Genomic DNA, 27,559 nt, shown 5'->3' with positions numbered 1-27,559 from the left:
TAGCCAGGACCTCTCTCCAGTAGTCCCACTGTGTGGAAGTGGTTATGAGACTGACCTGGGAACTTTGAATACGATTATATACAGGTGATTCTTACTTTTTTCCCTGCCAATCTGGACATCCGAATTGGCTGAATCTGCAGTCAGGAATGATGACTGAGTTCTTCGGACCTCTGTAGGCTGTCCAGGTCACCCCTTCACGTGTGTGTGTGTGTGTTTGTGTGTGTGTGTGTGTGTGTGTGTGTGTGTACCCCATCTTGTGGTAAAGTCATGTAGTACAGGTGATACTAACCCTACAGAATGTGGTGCCTCTTTCAGCAAATCATTTTTGCCCGAAGTAGGACTATATGTATTGAGAGCATAGCTTCAGACACGTGTTCTTCCATGAGTCCCATGTATGTAAAATAGCCTCTTTCTGTTACTACCCTAGGCCTTCCTTGCCTCCTACCCAACCAGACACTGAACCCCGCTCGTTCTGCTGAAACACCTCTGGAAATTCTAGCTTTCTTGGCAACTCTGCAGTCGCCAGCCACATTTATCCGTAACCTTGCCCCTAATTTTAACTACAGCGACCCTCTGGGTATTTCCCCCCACCCTCTCTTTTCCTCCCCTCTTTCTCTTTCTCATCGTGTTCCCAAGTTCTCTTCGACTTCCATCTTCAGTCTACACGGGAGATCTCAAGTGCACCGACTTCACGGTGTCACCTCCCTCCCCTGCTTAAGAATCTGCTGCAGCTCCCTGCTTTCTTACCGTCCACACCTCTCTGCTGGGCAGTCAAGGGCTGCGGCCCCACACCTGCCCCACCAAGTGCTTCCTCAGCCCCATTTCCACACACCAGCTTCACCAGTCTTCCCCCTTTCTCACCCTGAGTCATGCAAGTGCCCACCTCTGTACTTTTGCTCCTGCTGGTCCCCTTCTTAGGATGTCCAGGCCTCACCCCTGCAGCCAGCTCAGGCCCACTGTGTCTTCAGTGCCCCAGCTCGAGGCTCACCCTCTCTGGAGGCCACCTAGACAGCCGTGTGCTCAGACTACTGCCCCAGGACCCTTTGGGGGGTTGCTTCTCTGTAGCTCCCTCACATTGCATTGTGATTGCAAAGTATCTACCCTCCCCAGGTAGTTTGTAAACACAACAGACACAGGGGCCAAGATTGCTGCTGCTTAGTGAATTTGGGTGCAAGTAGTAAGTGCTTAGTAAATGATGATTTTTCAGAAAGGTCACAAGCTTGGATTCATGGAAATCTTTCCACTGCAGTATTGGTAATCATTACATGCAGTCTGGAGAAGCAGAAGGACCTCATCTGCTCCTGCTACAACCTCACTAGCTTGTCTGAGTGCTCAGATAGAATAATTGATTATAAGACTCTCCTATTTGTGGAAGCAAAATCTTTTTGTTAGATTATGTGTAAATGATTCATCTGAACCCCCTTAGATTTTCTGGGTAATTACACACTAAGGAAAGTATTTGTTACCTGACCTAGGCTCTCAGGTTGTCTCAGGCTATTTCATGCAACAAAATAGAGGCCTGGTGAACCAGCTTCTGCTCTCAATTCCTCTCGGCAGCCTACAGGAGACAAACTGGCTGGATGCAAGCCCTTGGGACGCTCTCATGACAGCCAGACCTCAGCCCTGCACTGACAGCACTGCCATTGCTGACGCTTACCTGGGCCAGGGCTGTGGTGCCTGCCTGTATTGTCACCCAGCCTCATTTAATGAAGTTGATTGCTTGAGAGATGACTGATTTCTGAATCAATAAAATTATTCTTGGTCCATTGAAACTTAAACTGAAGTGGTTTTGATTGGCAAATGGGCCTGTGTTGAATTCATTTTAAGACTCTTTTGGGTAAATATACTGAGTTCTAAATAAAAGGCATGGGATGGTTCCTTGCCAGTACATTTTAAGAGGGGGAAGATGTTTTTTGGGTGTGGAGCTGGCTTTGCTTTCTTCCACCTATAGATGATCATTTACATTTCTTTTTCTATTGTAGGACCACCTGGCCCACCAGGTAAGAGCCCATGGCCTTTCCTAGTTCATAGGGGGAAATATGGGTGGCTAACTCCCCAGGATCACTCCGAGGGACTGAGGTGAGGGAAGAGGAAGAGTTTAGATCCAACCCCAACTATCACTGTGTCCCCCCTTCTCTCTACCTCAATCATGAGCTCTCCTGCCCTTCCCCCTTGAAAACCCACCATCGCCATTCCCTACCTGTCACTGCCTCAGGGGAGGGGGAGGGCAGCAAAGGCAGAGAAGGAAGGGAAGACGCAGGAAAGGATCTGGGAGAGGCGTTGATGCCGGCCCAGTTTCACTGGCTGAAGGAAGTCACCTTAGCTTCAGTTAAGAGATTTCTTAAATGTTCTTGTTTCTTGTGTTTCAATGCAGGACCTCCAGGAGTTGATGGGTTACCAGGGTATAACGGATCCGATGGACAACCTGGTCCCCAGGGCCCAAAAGGCGAAAAAGGAGCTAATGGAAAAAGAGGAAAAATGGGTATTTTGACAACTCGTTCATTATTTTCCTTGTTGCTTATCTCTGTCCCTGCATTTTGAATGGGCTACAGTGTATTCGGTGGCTATAAAGTGTTGCATCTTTGCAGGCAAGGTTGGTTCGGCCCTTGCCTGGAAGTTGCTGTGTTTTGGGGGCCAAGGGCATGCTTTTTGGTACTGCCAATGGTTTATCTCCCTGGAACTCCCTGGGAACTGAATGCTCTGATGCAGACTGATGGATGGGGCAGGAGCCGGAGCCCTGGGCGGGGCACTCCATGGGCTGTGTGCTGGCTGGACTTGCATGCCCCAGGTCATTTCCAGGGTCAGTTCGTTCCTTGCCCTGTCATGCCTCCTTCTGCCCAGAAACTGTGTTTGATTGAACATCAGTTGAGTGATGTCAGCCCCTGGTGTTCCAGGCTAGAGGAATAGCTGGAATGATTTGGATGGAATGGCAGCATCCAATCCTCCTTGAGGGCTGACCTCAGGTTGTAGGGCCCCAACTGTCAGGGTCTCCTGTCCAGGGGCTGGAGGATGAGTACCAAGATGTGGTTGGTATTGTCAAGAGATTCCTGGCCCTGCTGTGAGCAGCAGCTTTGCCATCACCCAAGCCAAGGCTCAGATGCTCCAAGATATCAGGTGTGTCCAGGGGTCAGTGAGGAGCAGGGGCTCCTGCAGGGCCAGGCAGGAGGCTGGGGGATGGGCTAGGGCAAGTTCTATGGGCTCTGAGCTCCAGTCCTGGGGAGCCGTGGAGAAGACCTGCCTGGACAGATTTGCTAGAGAAAGTTGGCACGTGGCATGGTGGAAGCTTGAGCACAGGGGGTAGAGGCTGCTCAGGAGGCTCCTAGGAAGGCCTGGCTCTCGGCCGCTGTGCAGGTTGGAGGCTCCATTGTACCCTCTTGTTCATTTTCAACTTCTTGGCTCTGCTCCAGCTCACTTCAGCAGGCCCTGGGCTAGAAGAACTACTAGGAAATTCTTCCAGACAGCACAGTAACCGCTTCCAGCACCTCTGCTCTTAATCCCAAAGCAAGTTAAGTGAGAACCAGTGGAGAGGGGGAGAATCATTGAGGGCTCTGCACTTGGCACAGCCTTCATGCTCACAGTCCCAGGGAGCAGCCTCTGACAGTGGGCAACTCGGTCCCAGTCAGCTCAGTCCTCAGAATTACGGTGCAGCAATGGATTGTTACATGCTGGATAATAATTACCACTGTGAATGAACATCAGCGTGGAATAATGATGACCATCAGTGTAGAGACATTTGGTTTATCCTGGGATGCCCCCAGAAATGTGACCGGTCCTAAGGATTCAGCAGTGAGTAGTATGAGGGGCAGCTGAGGGGAGGAGCCACTTGCTAGCACTAGGAGTGGGGCAGGTGGGAAAGGTGTGGTTTTCCATAAGGGTTGAGATCTCTGACTTTGCAGAAATGTGCTTAGCATGCAGCCCACAACCCAGTGAGGGCAGAAAAGAAAAGGTTCGTTCATTCAGGTAACGCATATTTATGTGGCAGGTATTGTTCAGATGCTGGAAACCCAGAAATGAAAAAGCTGACAACATCCCTGCCATCACATTCTAATCTGGGAAGATGAACAATCAATAAGATCAATAAGTAGAATAGATTGTCTGTTACATGGTGTTAAAGAAAATTAATATAGAGCCAGGAGAGGGCGTGGGGAGTGTGGGGGTTGGGGGGTGACTGTAGAGTGGGAAGCCACGTAAGACCCCTGAGAAGGGAGGTTTGAGCAAACACCTGGAGGAGGTGAGAGTGGGGTTCTGGGGGGGTGGGGGTTGGAGAAGGTTCCAGCAGACCGTGGGAGTGCAGCTTGCCCACCCTCGGAGTCAGAGAAGCCACAGGAGGCCAGGGTGGTGGGACAGAGAGGTAACTGTGGTCAAGTTAAGACCAGAAAGGAAAGAGTCCAAATCAGGTTGGCCCTGGACATTTGAAGAACTGTGGTTTGTACTTAGAGCGAGATGGGGAGGATTTATAGCAGAGCAGAGATCTGCCCTGCCTCATGGGTGAGATGATTGCCCTGGCAGCTGTGCTGGGGAGGCAGCTGTGCTGGGAGGAGCAGCTGTTCTGGGGGAGGCAGCTGTGCTGAGGGGGGCAGCTGTGCTAGGGGAGAGGCAGCTGTGCTGGGGGAGGCAGCTGTGCTAGGGGAGAGGCAGCTGTGCTGGGGGAAAGGCAGCTGTGCTGGGGGGCAGCTATGCTGGGGGAGGCAGCTGTGCTGGGGGGCAGCTGTGCTGGGGGAGGCAGCTGTGCTGAGGGGCCAGCTGTGCTGGGGGAAAGGCAGCTGTGCTGGGGGGCAGCTGTGCTGGGGGAGGCAGCTGTGCTGAAGGAGGCAGCTGTGCTGGGGGAGGCAGCTGTGCTGGGGGGCAGCTGTGCTGAGGGGACAGCTGTGCTGGGGGAAAGGCAGCTGTGCTGGGGGGCAGCTGTGCTGGGGGAGGCAGCTGTGCTGAGGGGCCAGCTGTGCTGGGGGGCAGCTGTGCTGGGGGGCAGCTGTGCTGGGGGAGGCAGCTGTGCTGAGGGAGGCAGCTGTGCTGGGGGAGGCAGCTGTGCTGGGAGGAGCAGCTGTTCTGGGGGAGGCAGCTGTGCTGAGGGGGGCAGCTGTGCTAGGGGAGAGGCAGCTGTGCTGGGGGAGAGGCAGCTGTGCTGAGGGGGGCAGCTGTGCTAGGGGAGAGGCAGCTGTGCTGAGGGGGGCAGCTGTGCTAGGGGAGAGGCAGCTGTGCTGGGGGAAAGGCAGCTGTGCTGGGGGGCAGCTGTGCTAGGGGAGAGGCAGCTGTGCTGGGGGAAAGGCAGCTGTGCTGGGGGGCAGCTGTGCTGGGGGAAAGGCAGCTGTGCTGGGGGGCAGCTGTGCTGGGGGAGGCAGCTGTGCTGGGGGGCAGCTGTGCTGGGGGAGGCAGCTGTGCTGAGGGGCCAGCTGTGCTGGGGGAAAGGCAGCTGTGCTGGGGGAGGCAGCTGTGCTGGGGGGCAGCTGTGCTGAGGGGGGCAGCTGTGCTGGGGGAGGCAGCTGTGCTGAGGGAGGCAGCTGTGCTAGGGGAGAGGCAGCTGTGCTGGGGGAGGCAGCTGTGCTGAGGGGCCAGCTGTGCCAGGGGGGAGGCAGCTGTGCCAGGGGAGAGGCAGCTGTGCTGGGGGAGGCAGCTGTGCCAGGGGAGAGGCAGCTGTGCTCGGGGGGCAGCTGTGCTGGGGGAGGCAGCTGTGCTGGGGGGCAGCTGTGCTGGGGGAGGCTTCAGGACAGAAGGGAGGAGGCTTTGAGAGGGGGGTGGCAGTGGATGGGTGAGGAGGTGCTGGATTCTGTTTATCTGTGGAGGTTGACCAAATCCTCATTTCCTGGAGATCCCATGGAAAGAGCAGCAAAGACACAGACCTTCCCAGTGAAGGAGGCCTCCTGAGGTCAGCAATGTTAGAACTTAGAGCAAGAAGTTTCCACTAAGGTTGAGGTTAGAACTGGAGTCACCACGAGCCCAGCGGGGGTCCCTTGCACTAGGCCAGGGGAAGGAGAGATTGACCACCCTTCGAATGTATAAATACCGAGGCTATTTGAAGAGCTTGGCTCTATGGAGAGAGGTTGTTGAAAGCATTGCTCAGCCCTGGGCCAGCTCAGACTCCAGCCCCAACTGTCAGATTCCAGAGCAAGGGCTGTGCTGTCGCAGTCATCCTGTTGAGGGCCCCAGGGCTGTGCTTTCCCTCCTGTTCCCTGAGCCCTAGAATAAATGTCCATCCTACCCAGCAATCCACTTTCTTGCAGGGAGACCAGAGCTAGCAGAGCCACGGAGGGGAAATGTCTTTATTCTGTGAGCAAACAGAAGCCACTGAAGGGTTTCAGTAGGAGAGAGTGACATGATCAGATCTGCCTTTATAAAGCACACTGCGACTGCTGCACAAGAACACATTGAAATAAGCACAGAAGACAAGCAAGAGCGGAGGCAGTGAGACAGTTCAGAGGCTTCTAAAAGTGCAGGCAGAAGGGATGGAGGGAGGGGTATGGAAGTGAACCTCCAGGGGGGCCGACCAAGGAGGCTGAGGAGAGCACTGAGCAGAAGAGGGTGGGAATGTTTGTCAACTAATATTTAGTGAACAGGTTCAGGATACTACTGGGGAAACAAAACAGATGCAGCCCCTGTTCTGAAACTTTCCATCTGATTGTTAATAGTCAGCAATCCAGTACATCTGTAGTCATGACATGAAATACACATTTGAAGGAAAGAACAGGGTGCTATGAGACATGCTGGTCCGATGAAATCAGAGTGTCAGAGCTCTGGCCTAAAAGTTGTTTCCAGGAGCTGAAGTTGCAAAGATAACCCTCAGTTTCTGACTTAGTAATGCTACTCATGACGGAGGACTAGCATGGAGCCAGAGCCTGATGGTTTGGTTCGAGTTCTGGCTTTTCCACTTACTAGCTGTGTATCCTCCGGCAAGTTACCTAATCACTCTGTGCCATGGTTTCCTCATCTGTATAATGGGGACAATAATAGTATCAACCTCATAGCACTGTTAGGAAGATTAAATGAGTTAATATGTATATATATGTGTGTGTGTAAGGCACCTGGAATAGAGCTAGACACATAGTAAGTACTATCTATATCAGTGTTAGCTGTTGTTGTTTCCAAAAATGGGGAAGGAGAAACTTGGTTTTAGACTGAAAGGAAATCTATGTGGAAATACCTGTATTCGTTTGAAAACACTGCCTTAGATTTGGAGAGAACTGAACCTCGAAGAGACTTAAATGTTGTCATATTTAAGCGTATTCTATGAAGTTTGACATTCTGTTGCCTCAAAACCAAACATTTTCTTTCCATCTGTCTCACTTTCTCACTTAAGAGTTAATACTGCAGTGTCTTCTCTAAAAATCGAATCCTCATGAAAACAGAAATAAACACCCTCCTTATTCATCCCAGTCTTGGGACTGGTGTAGTTGGCACCCCCCAGTCCCCTTCCCCCCACACCCTCAGTCTGTGACAGATGGTCCTGCCAGAAATAAGAGGTCCTCCCTCAGCGCCTGCTGTGAAGATGTTGGAGGTGACCCCTGCGGCATCACACAGCCCCAGTGCTGAAGCTGGTAAGGGTTTGTTTTGAGTGGGCGCCACGGGGGAAGAAAAATAGCAGAGAGCACTTGCAGCACACGAGTTAGGCAGGCAGGATCCGGCCTTTCTTCCCCAGCAGAATGTGCTGACTCGAAGCCGGCCGGGAGTCATGGGACGTACAACGCCAGAGCCCCGGCGACACAGTGAGAGTGACTGAGCACCGCTGAGTCGGGGTAGAAAGTGCCCCACACGGGTCTTCCGATGGTGAACGTGATTAGGTAGCCGTGTGCTTCTGACACCAGCACATGGCCAGCGCCCGGCCAAGGAGATTGGATCTGCAAAGATAAAGGGAAACTTTGTCACAGGCGATAGTCACAAGAGGGCAAAGACAAAACATTTTGTATGTAAACAAAATGTCTATGACCCTTCCTTTTTTATTTATTTATTTATTTTTATTGAATTTATTGGGGGGAAATTAGTTAAATAAAATTATATAGGTTTCAGGTATACAATTCTACAATACATCATCTGTATATTGTATTGTGTGTTCACTACCCAAAGCCAAGTCTCTTCCGTCACCATTTATCGCCCCTTTACCCTCTCCTACCTCCCCCATCCCCCTTTCCCTCTGGAAATCACCATGTTGTTACCTGTGTCTATGAGGCTCTTTTTTTTTCTTCTTTTTTTTTTTTAATATATCTTTATTGATTTCAAAGAGAGGAAGGGAGAGGGAGCGAGAGATAGAAACATCAATGATGAGAGAGAGTCATTGGTCAGCTGCCTCCTGCACGCCTCCAGCTGGGGGTCGAACCTCCACCTCCTAGATCCTGGGTGAATGCTCAGCTGCTGAGCCACACCCGACTGGGCTCTTTTTCTTCTCTTTTCTTTCTTTCTTTCTTTCTTTTTTTTTTTTTTTTGCTGAATCCCTTCACGTTTTTCACCCAGCCCCCTAACCCCTTCCCTCTGACAGCTGTCAGTCTGTTCTCTGTATCTAAGAGTTTCTGTTTTGTTAGTTTATATTTTACTATTTTGTTTGTTAGTTTATATTTTTCTATTTTGTTTGTTAGTTTATATTTTTCATTAGATTCCACATATAAGTGAAATCATATGGTACTTGTCTTTCTCCGACTGGCTTATTTCACTTAGCACTCTCCAGGTTCCTCTATGTTGTCCCAAAGGGTAAGAGATCCTTCTTTCTTCCAGCTGCGTAGTATTCCATGGTGTGAATGTCCCACAGCTTTCTTATCCCCTCATCTACTGAAGGCCCTTGGGCTGCTTCCAAATCTTGGCTATTGTAAATAACGCTGTAATGATCATAGGGGTGCATGTATTTTTTTGAATCAGTGTCTCGAGTTTCTTCAGATGTATTCTCAGAAGTGGGATCACTGGGTTAAATGGTAGCTCCATTTTTTATTTTTTGAGTAACTCCATACTGTTTTCCACAGTGGTGGCACCAGTCTGCATTTCCACCAGCAGCACACAAGGGTTCCCTCTTCTCCACACCCTCGCCAACTTGTTTGCTAATTTGTTGATGGAGCCATTCTGATAGGGGTGAGGCGATATCTCATTGTGGTTTTAATTTGCATTTCTCTAATGATTAGTAACATTGAGCAACTTTTCATATGTTTCTTGGCCACCTGTATGTTCTCTTTGGAGAAGTGTCTATTTAGGTTCTTTGCCCATTTCTTAATTGGATTGTTTGGGGTTTTGGTGTAGAGTTGTATAATTTCTTTATAATTTTGGATATTAACTTCTTACCAGATATATCATTGGCAAATATGTTCTCCCATTCCATGGTTTTTTTTTTTATTTTGTTGATGGTTTGCTTTACTGTGCAAAAACTTTTTAGTTTGATATAGTCCCACTTGTTTATTTTTTCTTCTGTTTCCCTTGCCCAAGGAGATATATCAGAAAAAAATATTGCTGCAAGAAATGTCTGAGATTTTACTGCCTATGTTGTATTCCAAAATTTTTATATTGTTTCGATTTTTATATTTAACCCTTTAATCCATTTTGAGTCAATTCTTGTGTATGGTGTAAGAAGGTGGTCTAGTTTCATTTTTTTGCATGTATCTGTCAATTTTTCTCAGCACCTTTATTGAATAGACTGTCTTTACACCACTATATGTTCTTTGCCTCCTTTGTTGAATATTAATTGACCATAAAGGTATGGGTATATTTCTGGGCTCTCTAGTCTGTTTCATTGATCTATATGCTTGTTTTTATGCCAGTGCCAGGCTGTTTTTATTAATATGACCTTGTAGTATAGTTTAGCATGATTCCTCCAGCATTGGTTTTCTTTCTCAAGATTGCTGAGACTATTTGGAGTCTTCTGTATTTCCACGTAAAGTTTTGGAATATTTATTCTAGTTTTGTGAAATATGCCATTGGTATCTTAATAGGAATTGCATTGAATCTACAGATTTCTTTGGGTAGTATAGACATGTCAATAATGTTAATTCTTCCTATCCATGGACATGATATATGTTTGCACTTATTTGTATCTTTTTCAGTTTCTTTATTCAGTGTCTTATGATTTTCTGAGTACAGGACTTTTATGTCCTTGGTTAAATTTATTCCTACGTGTTTATTTATTTTTTATGCAGTTGTAAATGGTATTATTTCTTAGTTCCCTTTTCTAATAGTTTATTATTGGTGTATAAATATGCATCTGGTTTCTGGATATTTATTTTGTATTCTGCTACTTTACTGAATTCATTTATCGGTTCTAATAGTTTTTTTGGTGGAATCTTTAGGGTTCTCTCTATATAGTATCATGTCATCTGTAAATAATGACAGTTTTACTTCCTCCTTTCCAATTTGAATGCCTTTTACTTTTTCTTTTTGTCTGATCACCGTGGCTAGGATTTCCAGTACTATGTTGAATAAGAGTGGTGAAAGTGGACATCCCTGTCTTGTTGCTAATCTTAAGGAAAATGCTTTTGGTTTTTGCCCATTGAGTATGATGTGGGTTTGTCATATATGGCTGTTATTATGTTGAGGTATGTCCCCTCTATTTCCACTTCGCTGAGTGTTTTTATCATAAATGGGAAATGGATTTTATCAAATGCTTTTTCTGCATCTATTGATATGAACATGTGATTTTTATCCCACATTTTGTTTATGTGGTGTATCATGTTTATTGATTTGCAGATATTGTACCAACCTTGCATCCCTGGAATAAATCCCACTTGATCATGGTGTATGATCTTTTTAATGTATTGCTGGATCCGATTTGCTAATATTTTGTTGAGGATTTTAACATTTATGTTCATCAGGGATATTGGCCTATAATTTTCTTTGTTTGTAGTATCTTTATCTGATTTTGGAATTAGGATAATGCTGGGCTCATAAAATGAGCTTGGTTGTCTTCCCTCTTCTTGAATTTTTGGAATAGTTTGAGAAGAATAGATGTTAGTAGTTCTTTGAATGTTTGGTAAAATTCGCATCTGGTACCAGACTTTTGTTTTTTAGGAGTTTTTTTTTATCACTGCTTCAATTTCATTAGTTGTAATCTGTATTCAGATTTTCTTCTTCCTGATTCAGTTTTGGAAGATGGTATGTTTCTAACTATTTATCTAATTTGTCCAGATTGCCTTATTTGTTGGCATATACGTGTTTGTAATATTTTCTTACAATCCATTATATTTCTTTGGAGTCAGTTGTTACTTCTCCTCTTTCATTTCTGATTTTATTTGTTTGGATCCTCCCTCTTTTTTCTTTATGTATCTGGCTAAAGGTTTGTCAGTCTTGTTTATCTTTTCAAAGAGCCAGCTCTGGGTTTCATTGATCTTTTGTATTTTTTTAGGCTCTACTTTGTTTATTTCTGCTCTGATCTTTACTATTTTCTTCTTTCTACTCACTTTGGGCATTGTTTGTTGTTCTTTCTCTAATTCCTTTTAGTGTAAAGTTAGATTATTTGAGATTTTTCTTGTTTCTTGAGGTAGGCCTGTAATGCTATTAATTTCTCTCTTAGGACTGCTTTTGCTGTGTCCCATAGATTTGGGGTTGTTGTGTTTTCATTTTCATTTGTTTCAAGGTATCTTTTGATTTCTTCCTTGATCTCATTGTTAACCCATTCATTGTTTAGTAACATGCTATTTAGCTTCCATGTCTTTGTGTGTTTTCTAGTTTTTTTCTTGTGATTGATTTTTACTTTTATACCATTATGGTCAGAGAAGATGCATGATATGATTTCAATCTTCTTAAAATTGTTGAGATTTATTTTGTGTCCTAACATGTGGCCTATCCTAGGAAATGTTCCATGTGTACTTGAAAAGAATGTATATTCTGCTGCTTTGGGGTAAAATGCTCTGAAGATATCAATTAAATCCCTCTGAACTAGTGTGTCATTTAAGGCCACTGTTCCCTTGTTGATTTTCTGTCTGGAAAATCTATCCATTGATATCAAAGTGGTGTTAAAATCCCCTGCTATGACTCTGTTACTGTCAACCTTTCCCTTTATGTCCATCAAGGTTTGCTTTATATATTTAGATGCTGCTATGTTGGGTGCATAAATGTTTACAAGGGTTATATCCTTTCGTTGGATTGATCCCTTTAGCATTATGTAATGACCATCTTTGTCTCTTGCTATGGCCTTTGCTTTGAAGTCTATTTTGTCTGATAAAAATATTGCTACCCCAGCTTATTTCCATTTGCATGAAATATCTTTTTCCATCCATTTACTTTTAGTCTGTGTGTATCTTTTGTTCTGATGTAGTTCTCTTTTAGACAGCCATGTTTCTGCGTCTATTTTCTATCCTATGTCTTTTTATTAGAGCATTTAAGCCATTTATATTTAAAATGATTATTGATAGATACATATATATTGCCATTTTATTCTTTATAACTATGTTCTCTTCCTCCTCCTCTTCTTCTTCTTCAAGAAGACCCTTTAACATTTCTTGTAATACTGGTTTGGTGGTGATGAACCCCTTTTTCTTTTTCGTGTCTGAGAAGCTCTTTCTTCAATTTTAACTGATAGCCTTGTTGGGAAAAGTAGTCTTGCTTGTAGCTTCTTGCATTTCATCATTTTGAATATTTCATGCCAGTACTTTCTGGACTGAAATGTTTCTGTTAAGAAATCAGCTGACAGTCTTATGGGAGCTCCCTTGTAGCTGCCTTTCTCTTGCTGCTTTTAAGATTCTCTCTTTGTAATTTAACCTTTGCCATTTTAATTATGATGTGTCTTGGTGTGGGCGTCTTTGGGTTCATCTTGTTTGGGACTCTCTGTGCTCCCTGAACTCGTTTGACTTTTTTCCTTTACCAGTTTCGGAAAGTTTCCCATCATCATTTCTTCAAATAGATTCTTGATCCCGTGCTCTCACCCCCATGATGTGCATGTTGTTACACTTCATGTTGTCCCAAAGGTCCCTTAAATTGTCCTCATTTTTTTAAAATTCTTTTTTCTGATCTGATCAGGTGTTTTCTGCTACCTTGTCTTCCAAATCTCTGATTCAGTCATCTGCTTCATCCAACCTACTGTTTATTCTTTCTATTGTAGTCTTCATTTCAGGTATTGTATTCTTCAGTTCTGACTGGTTCTTTTTTATGGTTTCTATGTCCTTTTTATGCTTGCTATCTCTTTGTTGAAGTTCTCACTAAGGTCCTTGAGTATCCTTACAACCATTTATTGAACTCTATATCTGGTAAATTACTTGTCTCCATTTCATTTTTCTCTTTTTCTAGAGACTTCTCATGTTTTTTTATTTGGGGCATGTTTTTTTGTGTCCCCATTTGGGCTTTTTTGTGTTTGTTTCTATGTATTAGGTAGATCTGCTATGACTCTCATACTTGGTAGGGTAGCCTTATGTAGTAGGCGTCCTGTGGGACCTAGTGATGCAGTCTCCTTGATCACCTGAGCTGGGTGTTCCAGGAATGTCCTTTGTGGCCCCATCCTTTCTTAGCAAAAGCTTAAAAATTATCATGAACACCCAGATAAGTATCAAAATACACCTTTAAGCAAAGGTCTTTAATATCTTTAAACACCTGCCCCGTGTGGGCTGCCTTACAACAGCTGCATTACAGTATGAATGTTTTCCTGTTTCACACATTGCCTTTTTGAGAAGGAAAATAAAAGGCATATAAGGAAAGAATAAAAGAAAAGAAGGGAAAATAGGATGATGCAGAAAGTCTTTTTGTGACTAGAATAAATGCCTGAAAAAGAAAACCCTGAAGTAGAGAGGAGATACCATTTCCCTGAGCTTTGCTAAATCTGGGCATGTGAAACCTTTGTACGGTATCAGTTATACTTGGTGCATTGTGCCAGCTGGACTCTATGGCAACGGACTCGTCTTTTGTGTCCTGCTGATAATGTGCCAAATTGCCTATTTAGAATACTGACAAAAGAACGTCTTCTCATGCAGAGGTCCCCGATTAAGGGCTTCTTTAAGTGAGCAAACCACTTTCCAATGACATGTCCTGATGACCTGGGCAGGAATGAACCAGACTGATGGTTTTCCAATGCTGTTGTGAGATGTAGCATGTGCCATGAACCACCCAAGAGACATGATTTGCCCCATGTTACTGAATCCATGACAGAGCAAATGCTGACAATGGGGGGCTTCCGCTCTTTCACAGCTTCTTCTATTGTGTCACAGCTCCCTCATCAGTGCATGACGCCCCCCTGAGATCACTGACAGGGAACCCAAGGCCTCTGACTCCCAGCTACAGCTGAATTTCATGGTTTTCACTGAGATTTTTTTTAAAGTTGGCTGAAATCTAACAAATATTTCTTTGTTCACTACATTTTCTAACAGTGATCAGCATTTTAAGGTTCTTTCATACACTCTGTCTTCCTTGGGATGGTCTGTGTAGAGTCCCTTAAGTATGGAAGAGCAAAAACCATTTTGAATATTTATCTTTCCTCTGGCATAAAGGAAAAAGTGCTAAAAGGTCCAGATTTATGTTTTAGGGAATAACTGCCTTTGATGGCAGTGCAGAGCATGCGAGTATGTTCTGTGATGTAATGTGATATGGTGATGTGATGTGATGTGACATGATGTGAGTTCAGTAACCTTCCTATTGATGAAAAGGTGTGAGTAGAGCTAGTTGGGTTGTACAGAGAGGCTTTAGGATCAAATGGGAGGTTGATCTAAGCGACCTCTATGGTGCCTTCCAATCTGGAATTCTGTAATTCCCTTGGATAGTTATATAAAATCCTATGGTGCTAGCAGGCAGTGAGGGTGGGGGCCGTCCAGATTTTATTTTACATCTGGAGGGAGGATAATTGTAATACCAGAAGGATAACCATTAGAGAGTGGGGATTGTCCAAATTGATGGGGCATAGGAGAGGGGTAAATGGGCAGTCACTTAGCCAGAGCCTATGAAAAGGGGTATGGAGACTGACAGGGTAGTTAGAAAAGACAGTGGATTCTAAGCTCTCTTGGTTATAGACTTTGAGAGGAATCAAAGTTTTGCTTGCAATAAAGCATGCCTCTGGCTCTTTCCTGTTGCCTAAAATCTCTGTCACTATGAATAATATCTCTATTGAGCAGTATCTCCAGGAGGCTGTCCTCAAAATGAACAGAGGGCTCCCTACAATCAGAGATCATGTTAATTGGTTCATATCTGGCAATACCTCACATATTAGGTAATCAATTTCTCTCTCAAGTCCCTAGCATCCCTGGGTGCTTATAAGGTCAAGTAGCTCTTTTATAGATTTCTTGAAAATTCCTACATAAAAATCGTGTCACCTGCAAATAAAGACAGTTTTCACTCATCCTTTCCTATCTGTCTGCCTTTTATTCCTTTTTCCTTGCTTTTTTGCACTGGCTAAAAGTGAGTAGAGTATGAAATAAAAGTGATAAGGGTAGATACCTTGTCTTGTTCCTGATCTCAGGGGGAAAGCATTTAGTCTTTCACCATTAAGGATGATGTCAGCCGTAGGCTTTTCATAGATGCCTTTTTTCAAATTGAGGAAGTTTCCTCTATTCCTAGTTTGATGAGAATTTTTATTAAGAATAGGTGTTGAGCCCAGCCTGTGTGGCTCAGTGGTTGAGTATCGACCTAGGATCCAGGAGATCGTGGTTTGATTCCCAGTCAGGGCACTTGCCCAGGTTTCGGGCTCAATCCCCAGTAGGGGGTGTGCAGGAGGCAGCCAATCAATGACTCTCTCATTATTGATGTTTCTATCTCTCTTTCTCTCTCATCCTCTCCCTTCTTCTCTCTGAAATCAATAAAGACATATTAAAAAAAAAAGAAAAAAAGAATAGATGTTGAATTTTAGGAAATTCCTTTTCTGCATCCATTGAGATGATCATGTGATTTTCTCTTAAATTGTTAATTTTGCTGCATCACCTTGACTGAATGATTCAGTTTGGGGCTCTATTCTGGGATGCATTTAAACTCCTTGCAGATCAGTCTAATCCTTTCAAAGCTTGTTTTTAAGCATTGTTATGATGGACCCAGAGCAGCCTTGAATCTTGGGCTTATTTAGCCCCACTACTAAGACAAGACTTTTCCAAGGACTCTACCCCACATCCTGTCATTTTCTGAGATCCCTCTGTATTGACTGGTGGGAATGAGAACTTCCCCTGTGCAGGCTCTGAGAGTTGTGTAGTGAAGTGCTTCCTGTCCATTCTTTCCCCCATCTTGCATCCTGCACAAATCACTACTTAGCCAAAGAATCCAAGTTCTGAAGTTCTCCATCTCTTTGTGCACAACTACCTCCTTTCTTATATTCATCTCACAACTTCTAGCCACCTCTATGTCCCCAAACTCTTGTTTTTGTTTCTTCACCATAGCAAAATTTCCAGGCTCTGTTTGGGTTCCACTCCCTATGCTTCCTTTCTCCGAGGGATCAGAATCCTGAGCTGCCCATAGAGCAGCGCTGAAAGAGGTCATGGCATACATGTCAACGGTTTCTGTGTGTGGTGGGGCTGCAATATCTGTAGTGATGGCTCCCCAGGGGCAGAGGCAGAAGTTTCACACACTGCACTTTGTTCACACTATAACCATCCATCTTAATACCTGTCCCTAGAGCAACTTCACTTGTTTTGCTATTTGGAGTAAAGGCATTTTGCATCTGAATGCCACAGAAGGGGGCGTTGGTGATGGAATCAGAAGATCTCTGCTGCTCACTTAGCAGCATCAGTTATAACCACTGTAGGCCTTAGTTCTAATTTCTAAAAATGAGAGTAAGTGTCCAGCATCCACTCCAGTACCTTGTGAGGAATTAAACAAATAATGCAGATGACATCACACACGGTTATAACACCAAGTCAGCCCCTCACAGTGCTCCGTCCAACCTGTGTGGAGGGATCGGACTTTTGATCAGGCCTTATGTTCTTGCTACTTTTCCTGTGACTGTCCCCCTTTGTGCTTCAGCCCTCTGTTCAGCCTGTTGTTCCAATCAAATGTCTCTAAAACTATTCCATCAGAGCCCCCCAGAGATACTGTTCTTCACTGGTGGCCACACTGCTGTCCTGAAGTGGTTCTGTATGTTAGCTATTTGGTTGTTGAAGCTGCTTCACTTTTAAAGTGCACCATGTGATGTCATGAAGTAGTATGTCAGAATTTCTTGCACAACAGGCTAATATATCATTGTTTTTCTCAGGACTACCTGGAGCCACAGGAATCCCAGGGGAAAAGGGAGACCCTGGTGAACTGGGCTTGACTGGAAATGAGGGCCCGGCAGGGCAGAAGGGTGAAAAGGGGGACAAGGGAGACGTGTCCAATGATGTGCTCCCCGCAGGTAAGAGGCTGCGCTCAGGCCCTCTCCCAGGGTGCACAGGCCTAGAGACCTGCCCGGGTTTTATGCAGGGGCTACTCTGGGTCCTGTCACCTCGTTCGCCGTATGTGGCCACCTGTTCTGTTCTTTCAAAAAGGAGAAAAGTGTGCATGTTACCCCAATGTTGACAGGACCAAATCTGGGATCTAAGCAGAAGCAAGTCAAATAATTCAGGTCTAAACATCATGGTTGGATTAAATTAGGATGAAGGAAGCTTCCTTTTTCCAAATACCTATTGAACCAGCACAGTCCAGAATGACGCATGTCAGCAAGCGATTTAACATGCTCCAGAGAACAACCGACAGAAAGCACAGGCATTTCCTGTCGCGATAGGGCCATCCTCAGGCCTTTATCCTAAGCCTTTGACATAGAGAACTGAGGCAACATGGCTGCTGATCGTCTTTTTCTGGTTTTCAGCCCAGATTAAAAGTAGATAGTTGGTGTCAATGAGGGGGTGGGGAAGGTGCAGTGAGTCACAGAAAGACAATCACCTGGCAGAAAGAGTCGGTACAGTTGATGGTCACAGAGGAGGAGGCAGAAGGATTGTAAAAGCACAGTACTTTGGAGACCATTTCCATCATAAAAAGATAACTATCCTATTAATGTATTCAGTAAACATCTATCGAATATCAGAGAGCAGCGTTTATGAATTGGGGACTTTGCCAAGGACTAAGACTATGAATATAAAAATGAGTAAGACATGACATCTGTTCTCAAGACGCTAAGATGATAGATGTTCAGGATACTGACCCTGAATCCTTTGCCCATCCATCCATCAAAAATTTACTGAGCACCTGCTATTTGCCAGACACTGTGCTGAGACCAAAGCACCAAGGAAAGATCAAACTATATTTAGCATGCTTTGTTTCATAAACAGGGGAGGCTGCCATGCAAAATGCATAAAATTTAAGAAGTGTTTTGACAGGGCAAGGTACATGAATATACTTTGAAAATATAAGACCATGTCAGACTTCAGTTATGTGGGAAGTCTGTACAGCCAGAACACTGCATCCCCCTACACTGCTGAACAGGTGAAAGGTGATGACAAACCATCCAGAAAAGCAGCCTCCCTGAGTGTACCCTGATTCAGGAGACCAGGCGAGAGCTGAGTGTGGCCTCTGGGCAGAGAGCGGAGAAGGTGTAGTAGGGTTGGATCATGTCTGCCCTGCCCATGGCCACAGACTTGCCTCTAGCCTCCGTGACCCCTGCTGGCCCACTCTAAAGAGACTGAAAAGGTTTATTTGTTCTGACTGGAAAGCGGCAGCTAAAGAGACCTTAGGTCACCAATGTGAGCCTTGGACAGGTGGGTGGAACCGAAGGGCTGACCAGCCCAGCCCAATGGCATCTTTATGAGAGCTCTAGATACCAATGGCTCCTGCAGAGGGCTGCACCCATATTGGCACCTGAGGCTAGAGGAATGGCTGCTTTCAGCTTTGTAGGGTTCCAGCTGGCAGACACTCACCCCAGTGACCCCAGTATGACCTCAGTCATTCTCAAGAGGCAAGGTAAGGAGCCTGAGACTCAATCTGGAGATGGAGGAACAAGCTCAGCAGGGCCAGCTGCCTGCTCAGGTCACAGACCTGGACAGCAGCTCCTTATATCTCCTGCCACACAGAGCAGTGCTTCTCATACCTGGCTGCACAGGAGGAAACTTTAAAAAATACAGATGAATAAAAACAGTCACAAGGATATAAAGCATAGCATAGGGAATATAGTCAATAATATTTTAATACCTGTGTATGGTGCCAGATGGGTACTAGACTTATCAAGATGATCACTGTGTAAGTTATATAAATATCTAATACTATGTTGTGCATCTGAAACTAATACTATATGTCAACTATAATTGAAATTTTGTTTTAAATATTTAAAATATACAAATGACCCACCTCCCCACAATTCTGATCTAATTGGTCTGGGAGGGAGCCCAGGCATTAGAATCGTATTAAAGCTCCTTGGGTGATTCTGATAAGCAGTCAGGGCTGGGATCCACCCACATCAGCCAGTGAAAGAAGGATGAGTTTGGAGTGAGACACACCTGGGGCTGTGTTCCAGCCTATTCAAGTTGTGACCGCTGGCAAAGCACTAAACTTCCCTAAGACTGAAGTCTCTGAGAGGCTGCTACTTCACAGAGCAGCTGGGAGGAAGCACAAGGAGATTTATAAAGTTCTTAGCACAGTTCCTGGCACATGGTTGGAGCTCAGCCCTTGCTATGGGAGCTTCCTCAGCTCCTGTTGGGGGACTGCTCCGCCAGCCTCCCGGGAGGCACTCATGATCTTTTCCCTTTGTGTGAAACCCAGCTCTGATTATGGCTCTTTAATCAATCTCCCCCAACCTTCTTCTCTCTCTCCAGGTGCCAAAGGTGACCCAGGTCCACCAGGCCCACCTGGGCCCCCAGGCCCTCCGGGTCCCCCAGGGTCCCCTGGAAGCAGAAGATCTAAAGGCCCTCGGCAGCCAAATATGTTCAACGGCCAGTGCCCAGGTCACCAACCCCTGCCCAGGGAACCTGCCTCCCCCATTAACAGTCCCAACTGGGACTTCTCCCAAGCTTTGTGACTGGAGTTTTTAAACAGAGGGAGGAGAATTCATCCAAAGCCAGATTTTATCCAGGGAATTCCCCCTTGGAACATATTTGTGGGAGGCCTGAGCAGTCTGTCCCTGGGACAAGGACTGGTGGCAGGTTTAGAATTGGGCCTCCTACCCCCTTCCCTCATCTCCTTACCTTCACTTATCACCAAACTATTCCTCTTTCTGCCAAATTCACTATCGCTCTCCCTCAAAATAGTCTCTCGGCTAAGCTGTTCACTTCTGGAGTATAAAGGGCTTGACTAACGCTAGAGGAGATGATGGGGAAGTTCAGACTGGTTACCTCCCCAAAATGCTACACCACCACCATGGCCACCACTAAGCTCTAAGTGCTAACAGTGTGCCAGGCACGGTGCCTACTGCTTAGTTCATTTAATTCTCACAGCAATCCTAGGATTTAGGAATTGTTATTGTCACCAATTTACAGACTCAAAACTGAAACACTCAATAGTAAGTGGCAGAGCTAGGATTCAAACCCAGGTGTGCTCGACTGTAAGGCCCCTGCTCTTAGAGCACCTTCCATTCGGAGACAGAATTCACGCTTTGAGACTCAGCCGAGCAAGGGCAAGGAGGCCAAGAGGACTGTTGTGTGGCCAGTTTGTGATAGGCGTGGCCACAGGACTGACAGCTAGTTAGAAACCAAGATCCACACTAATGGAAAATGCATCTAGGGTGATGCTGCTTCTTCCCAAAGGCGGTGACCTGGGATCTGCTCACCTACTTACTTAGGCCATGAGGGGGTACAACTTGAGGCTGTTGCCTCAGTGGCAGACAGGAGTCCCTGGCTAGAGTGTGTCACACTGGCTGTGGATTTCACAGCTGCTTTCCTACACATCTTCAGTTCTCTTTGCTGCACTGCTTTTTCTGGAAGGAACTTTGGGGGCATGCACTCAGCTGTCAGAGTGGGCAGATCTGTGCTGTCAAAGATGTTACACGCGTCCCCCCTCCCCCAAATGGAGCCTGATGATAATTCTCCCAGCAGTCAGCTGCTCCTTCGCTGGCATTCAGCACCACCCCCTCCATTAGCATCTGCCCTTTGTTCAGCTTCCCTTGGAGAATGAGCTGAAGGGACCCTTCCCCGAGGAGGGGAGGTCAGACCTGAGCCTGTGGAATTCTCACTCGCCCAGGCTCTGCCATCCAGCCAGTGCAGGGGGGGCCAGGAGAGGCACTCTCTCTGCCCGCCTCACTCCTGAGAGGCTGGTCGGTGGGGCTGGCCCCAGAGTTGAGAAGACCAAGCTATGAAGGTTTAAATGGGAGGTCATTGTCTTCCACTCTGCCCCCAAGAGATGCGTCCTCAGTTGCCAGGCTTTCTGCATCTGAACTTGGCCCTCTCTCCTGCTGCAATTCCATTTCTTTAACTCCCCTCCCGCCCCCACAGCTTCAGAAGCAGGTTGGTAAACAGGAATTAATGAGAGCCTTTTCTTCGAACTAAGAACAGGAGGGTCTCCCTGTCCCTTTCGTGTACAAAGCCCAAGCTCCTGAGGGGAACTGTATGTGGGGGAGTCAGCACAGACCTCAGGGGACAGAAGGACTTCAGAGGAACACTGGCTCATCCAGCTAGAAAGGAACTTAGAGATCGTGGAGAGTCCGCCCCCTGGCGACTGCTAAGGACACATCTCCAGGCTATTCTGTGAGCTTCCTCGCTGACAGCCAGGGCCAGCCAAGCGGCTGCTTCCTATCCAGCAGCCACAGGGCGAACCCACCAGAATGGCCTGGATTTTCCCAGAGAGCCTGATTTGCCCCAGCCTGCCCCAGACCAGGGCCCTTACTCCAGCCAGTCCATGCCCTCTCATCTTCCCAGTGGCCATGTCCCTCCCCTCCTGTCCTGCTTCTGCCACCCTGAGCCACCTCTTCACCAAAGGTCTGAGTTAAGCCCATTTGTTACGGGAACAATGACAAACTGAGGAGGATGGGTTCCAGCTCCGGGGTAGCCTCAAATCTAGTGTGAATGAGGTGTCCATCAGGGCCCTGCGTGCGGAGGCCTCCAAGCAGAGGCGGCGGGGAGATGGTGGTGAGGGGCTCAGACTTCCTGGGCCAACCTGCCTCAGGCTTTCTCCCTCTGATTCCTGCCCCCTGCAGTCCAGGAAGGAGGGGTAAGGTGGGCCCCTCCTAAGGCTGCGGCCTCACACCTCTCCATTAGCTTCCCTGAAAGCAAAAATCCTTCCAGAAAGTTGCAATCGAGATAAGTAATACCACTTGCCCTGGAAAGCCAGGAAAACATCAGTGAGCCTCTCTTCCCCTTAGATTGCTGAGGGCCGACTGGGCTGGCTCAACCTGCTTTTTCCTCTTTTACTGGCACCTTCTGGGGATGGTACCATCTTAGCAACTGTAGTCATGAAAAGCTAGTTGGAACTCACCAATTAGGGAAATTTTGGAAGTGTACTACTTAATGTTGCTTAAAAGCAAGCAACAAAAACGCTTGGTGGGCCTATTGTAAGGGACACTGGTGGGCCTAGGGTCTGGATTGAGGTGGGGGAAAGCCCAGTTGTAGTTATACACGCTCACTGTGCCAACTACATTTGCCCTGATTGTTGTTGTTATTGTTTTAGGTGAGACATGTGCTATCCCCAATGATGATACCTTGGTTGGAAAAGCTGATGAGAGAGTCAGTGAACACCATTCCCCACGAGCGGGTATAGAAACAAAGCGTCCTATTTCGAAATTCAGAAATTGGATGCCTTAAAGTCATAATTGGTAGCTGGGTAACTTCCTTCTCTCTTCTTTTGGTAGAATCCACGATCACCTCCATTGGAAACGCAACACAGGTGCTAAAGGTCACGGAGACATTTGGGACCTGGATCCGAGAGTCTGCTAATAAGAGTGATGAACGGATCTGGGTGACTGAACATTTTTCAGGTACCTTCGCTTAGCAGGTGATCTGTATCTGTGCTGTCACGTGTCTTTCCACTGTTGCCCACCTTCAGGCTGATTCTCTTTGTGTCCGCCTGAAATCCCTGCTATTTGGTGTAACAATTGCTCTTTATTTTAGGAAACACAAATGAGTGGGCAGAATACTTTCCTCCTTTGAGCACACTGACGGAGAACCTTGCTGTTCGGGTCACAGGGACATGACCAGGGCACCCCCAGTGTAGCCTATCCAGGCAGAGTCTCCAGAAGGAAACAAACAACACTGGGTTATGACTGACGGCCTCATAAACCCCAAACACTAAGCCTAGCCGCCTGTCTCTGAGGTTGGCACTGCCCCCCCCACCCCCCGAGAGCACTTTTGGTCACCTTTCTCAGATATCCGTTGGACAGAGAGGCCAGGGGAGGAGGTGAAGTGCCACCTCGCAGGGACACTGCTCCTGAGCACGACCCTGGTCATGCTGCCCCAGGGGGATGTGGTCATGTCGTGGTAGCAGCGGCCTCATTCCAAAAGGGGTCTGGGCGTGCTCACCGGTTGGAGCAGTAGCTGAGATACGCGGCTTCGTTTCATCAAGGCCGCCTGTCCAGCTGGTAGTGACCGCCCAGACCGCCAGCTGAGAAGCATTCTGGGCCCAAAAGAAAAGGGAATAATGTGAATTAGCAGTGGGCGCTGTGGGGGAAGCAGGAGGCAGGAGGGCACTGAACAACTGCGAGGCATTCGCTGTTCTTGGTTTAGGCCTGTGTCAGTCTGATAGGAAAGTTTATAAACAACCTAGAGTGGGACCGAGAGGGGTGACACAGTTTTCCTGGGAGGAGCAAAGCCGACTCTGTGGCCATTGCGTTCAAAAGACAAATCAGAATCCAAAGGGAACTGGACTTCAAGTTTGGGAGTCAGACTCTTCAAGCTGGACAAGGACCCTTACAGGACATGTCCCTCCAGCTTCCCTCCTCTTACCTTCCTCCCCACTCCCTCCCAAGCTGCGGTTGCCAGGCCAGAGGGCAGGTGACAGCCTTTCCGGCTTCCCCCGCAGGCATCAGGGTGAAGGAGTTCAAAGACCAGGCCTCGCTGCTGAACGGCAGCCACTCGCTCATCCGCCTGCCCTATTACTTCCACGGCTGTGGGCACGCAGTTTACAACAACTCTCTCTACTACCACAAAGGAGGCTCCAACACCATCGTGAGGTGAGTCACCCGGCCCCGCAGCACCTTCTCACGCATCCCGGACAGCACCTGCTGTGGTGCTTTGGTTACCCACGTTCCCGCCACTTTATGTCCCCGGGGCCTGGCACACAGTCAGAGGTCAGTCAGGGTTTGCTGGCTGAATGACCGCAGGACATGATGAATGATCCCATGTCCCAGCCCCTGTCTGGGGTCTGCATTCATTGCTGGTCTGAGCACCAAGAGTAAGGTTGGAGCCAGAGAGAAGGAGACCTGGAGTGGTCAGAGGTGCAGCTTTCTCAGCCTCTGCGAAAGGAAGCAGCCAGAGCCCAGAGATCCCCCTGGCAGGAAGCTGTCACACACCAAAATCAGTCCCTGCCAGTACCAGACAGGGACAAAAAGGCAGTCCCGGAGTCCAGCCATTCAGAGAAAGGAGAGCCCTGTGAGCTGAGGTGGGCAGCCAGGGCCTTCTCAAGCCCCCTCCCCTCTGGTTTCTTTTCAAACTTACTTTGGGATTTCTTCATTGACTTCAAGTTTGTTATGCTCCGGTGCATATCCACAGATTCATGCGCTTCACTTTTCTGCTGCTCAATGGCACCCTCTAGTGTTTTTCTTTTATTTTAGCCTAATGTCCAAATTTTCATTCCTGGAGTCAGGTACCTCTTGAATCATAAATTACTTTACTATTCGGTCTAGATTTGGAGTTGGTCAAATCAGACAGCCTGCAGGAGTTGAGGGCATGGGATTCCACGTGTAGCTCCATTTCTCCAGTCACCCACCAGCCATGACTTCACAGCCATGACTTTGCTGCATCTCTTCCAGCTGGTGACTTTCTTCTTAACGTAGACTGCTGTGAAATTTTTGACTTAGAATTCCAGCATGGTGTGGACGAAAAAGCCCCAATTTCAAACTCTGGCTCTGCAAATCACTTGTATTCCTGGGCCAGTCACATCTGCTTTTTCACTTGTAAGATGAAAGGACTGGATTAGACCATCTTTCGAGGCCCTGTGTGGCTCTGGAGATCTTTGGGAGGGCATTTCAGGAGGTTGGCCAACACTTGAGGATTACTGAGGGGAAGGAATTTTCCTCGGGTCACATGGCTAGTAGGTGGACACTTAGATGGGGTCGCATCCTTTACACCCACTGCTCATAGCACTGGGATGACCAGTAGAACAGCATGACCTAGGAACTTACTAGAAATGCAGAACCACAGGCCCTGCCCCAATTTAATAGAGGAGCCTAGAAAACCACCCTTGTCCACAAAAATGGTGACTCATATCTACTTTTTTTTTTTTTACACATTTCAGATTTGAATTTGGTAAAGAAACATCCCAAACTCTGAAGCTTGAAAATGCCTTGTATTTTGATCGAAAATACCTCTTTGCCAATTCCAAGACTTACTTCAATTTAGCTGTCGATGAAAAGGGCCTCTGGATTATCTATGCGTCCAGTGTGGACGGCTCGAGCATTCTTGTAGCGCAGCTGGATGCGAGGACATTCTCTGTGGTGCAGCACATCAACACCACCTACCCCAAATCCAAGGCCGGCAACGCCTTCATTGCCCGAGGAATCCTCTATGTCACGGACACCAAGGATATGAGGATAACATTTGCCTTTGATCTGTTAGGAGGGAAGCAGATCAATGCAAACTTTAATTTGAGAACTACTCAGTCTGTTCTTGCCATGCTATCATACAACATGAGAGACCAGCATTTATATTCGTGGGAAGATGGCCATTTAATGCTTTATCCTGTGCGGTTTTATCAGCTGCATTAAGCCAGTGGTGGAATGAATGCATTCTCTTCCCCCTCCATAAACTTTGGATGTTCTCTGACACCATTTCTATCCCAACAGAAAACTGTCTGTAAGGGTAGCCAGGTACTTAGGAGTGTGTATATGGTTGGTAAATGCCCTTTAAATTCAGATTCTTTAGGGGCAAATAACAGATTGTAAGTCAGAACGGCTGAGATTTGGTGATCCCTCCACAAACCAGCTGGGCAGGTTACCTCTCCCTCTTCAGGCCTTTGCCCTCCGGGGGTAATCTGAAAGCTGGTTAAGATGATGGGTAGGATTTTCTCTACCTGTAGGGAATTCTGTGATTCTTGGCTGTTGCTGCTCTTACAACTTGTATATATTTGGCTTTTGTTTTGTTTTGTTTTTAGACATGTGCTAAGTAAATTACCTCTGAGTTGATCAGCCCAATTGCTTGAGCAATGAATTCCTTAGTGCTGACTTATGCTTGGCGCCTCGGGAAGCTGCCCCGACCCTGTAAGGCTGCTGAGGTATCGTATTACCCGCATTTCATTACCTTTCTCTGCACCCGCACCTGCCGCCACAGAACCAGAATGGCCGTTATCCTCAGCTCCTGATCTATCCGAGATTAGCAGAAGCCAGCAGCTGCGTGCCCAGGTTTCCCAATAAAGCAGAAACAGGCCCTTCCCGGTTCCGGTCGATCTCGGATCCTGCTGGCTGCAGCCGCGGGTCATAAACTGAGTCCTCAGGCCTCACTGGCTTCTGCCACAGCTGGGTGTGTGCTGTCAGAGTACTAACCAGTGTGTGAGCGGGAATTAGTGAGTGGGAAAAGCTGCTCAGCACATGGCTAGGACTGTGGGAAGCACTCCACAGTTTTCAGAGGAGAGGCAGCATTTGTGGTTAACTGGAACAGGGATGGGCAAACTATGGCCCTCGGGCCAAAGCCCATCAACTGTGTTTGTAAATAAAGTTTTATTGGAACAGTTACACTCATTATAATTAGTCTGTGGCTACTTTTGCTCTATAATGGCAGAGTCATTGCAAAAAAGTTGAGTAACGACCCGCAAAGCCTAAAACATATACCGTCTGGCCCTTCACCCTCCCTTGATCTAGAACATACAGTGAGCCTGACTCTTGGGAGGCTTATTCAGCAGAGCCTGTTGGTTATGTTTTGTTCCAGACTAAGAAGTGGTCATTTATGTGGTTTGAGTTTTTGATAGAGGGAAAGGGTAAGGATAGCATAAAATTAAGTGGCTGTCCAAAAGGCAGTTAGTGAACTGCTCCTTCTCTAATGTAGTTCTAAAGGATGTAATCTGGTCCCCTTGAAAGCCAGGAGAAAATCCAGTTTAACTTGCTCTTAAATGCCTTTAAATTCGTCTGTTTTCTGCCAACTCAGTTCTTCAAACAACCTTCAGCCAGGCGTGGCCGCTGAGAGTAGAGAGGAATCTCGGAAGTTCCTAGGGCCCTGCAGCAGGAGGGAAAACTAGAGGAAAATCTTCTGTAAAGATTTTTCAGCAATTTGCCTTCACTGAATACATGTGTGTTTTGGGGAAAAGCCTCTGCAACTTTTTGACTGGGGCTGAGACCATTCTCATTGACTCTGAGCCCTGGTTTTATACTTACTAACGGAAGCATTTTAACACTTAGGGGATGTACAGAGTTAAATATTTAAATCTCTCCACCCCTGAAAATACCTAGGCAGTTAGGAGGGAATTTTTTGTTATATTCTCAAAATAAGGGTATTTAAAATATTCCCCCCCCTTTTTAATTAGATTGGTTGTGTTATGTCATCACAGTTGTTTAAAAACACTTTTCAGATTCACGTTTTGTAAAAAAGTAAGTAGAGTTTCATGTTCAAGGCCAATGTGTAATGAGTGCCAGTCTTCTTTTAAAGTATTTAAGTATATGTGTTGCTGTTTCTGGACCCAGGGGACCTGGATATGAATATAATTTCATAATAATAGCCATGCTAGT

The 27,559-nt window shown here is 46.6% G+C and overlaps 1 protein-coding gene across 1 annotated transcript in view; it reads left to right on the top strand.

The window, feature by feature from the left end:
• The window catches only part of GLDN (gliomedin), a 57,520-nt gene extending 31,307 nt beyond the window's left edge, over positions 1-26,213 (top strand). The window contains exons 3-10 of the mRNA XM_087814613.1: positions 1,983-2,000; positions 2,375-2,482; positions 17,051-17,188; positions 19,578-19,706; positions 22,360-22,443; positions 22,541-22,666; positions 23,707-23,857; positions 25,141-26,213. Coding sequence (XP_087670739.1) covers positions 1,983-2,000; positions 2,375-2,482; positions 17,051-17,188; positions 19,578-19,706; positions 22,360-22,443; positions 22,541-22,666; positions 23,707-23,857; positions 25,141-25,609 — 1,223 coding nt within the window. The 3' untranslated portion in view covers positions 25,610-26,213. The remainder of the gene's footprint in view (positions 1-1,982; positions 2,001-2,374; positions 2,483-17,050; positions 17,189-19,577; positions 19,707-22,359; positions 22,444-22,540; positions 22,667-23,706; positions 23,858-25,140) is intronic.
• Positions 26,214-27,559: the final 1,346 nt, after the last annotated feature.

This window comes from Miniopterus natalensis, chromosome 1 (assembly GCF_054644295.1).
Source record: "Miniopterus natalensis isolate mMinNat1 chromosome 1, mMinNat1.hap1, whole genome shotgun sequence".
NCBI classification, from domain to species: Eukaryota; Metazoa; Chordata; class Mammalia; order Chiroptera; family Miniopteridae; genus Miniopterus; species Miniopterus natalensis.
This window is presented reverse-complemented; position numbering and strand designations above follow the sequence as displayed.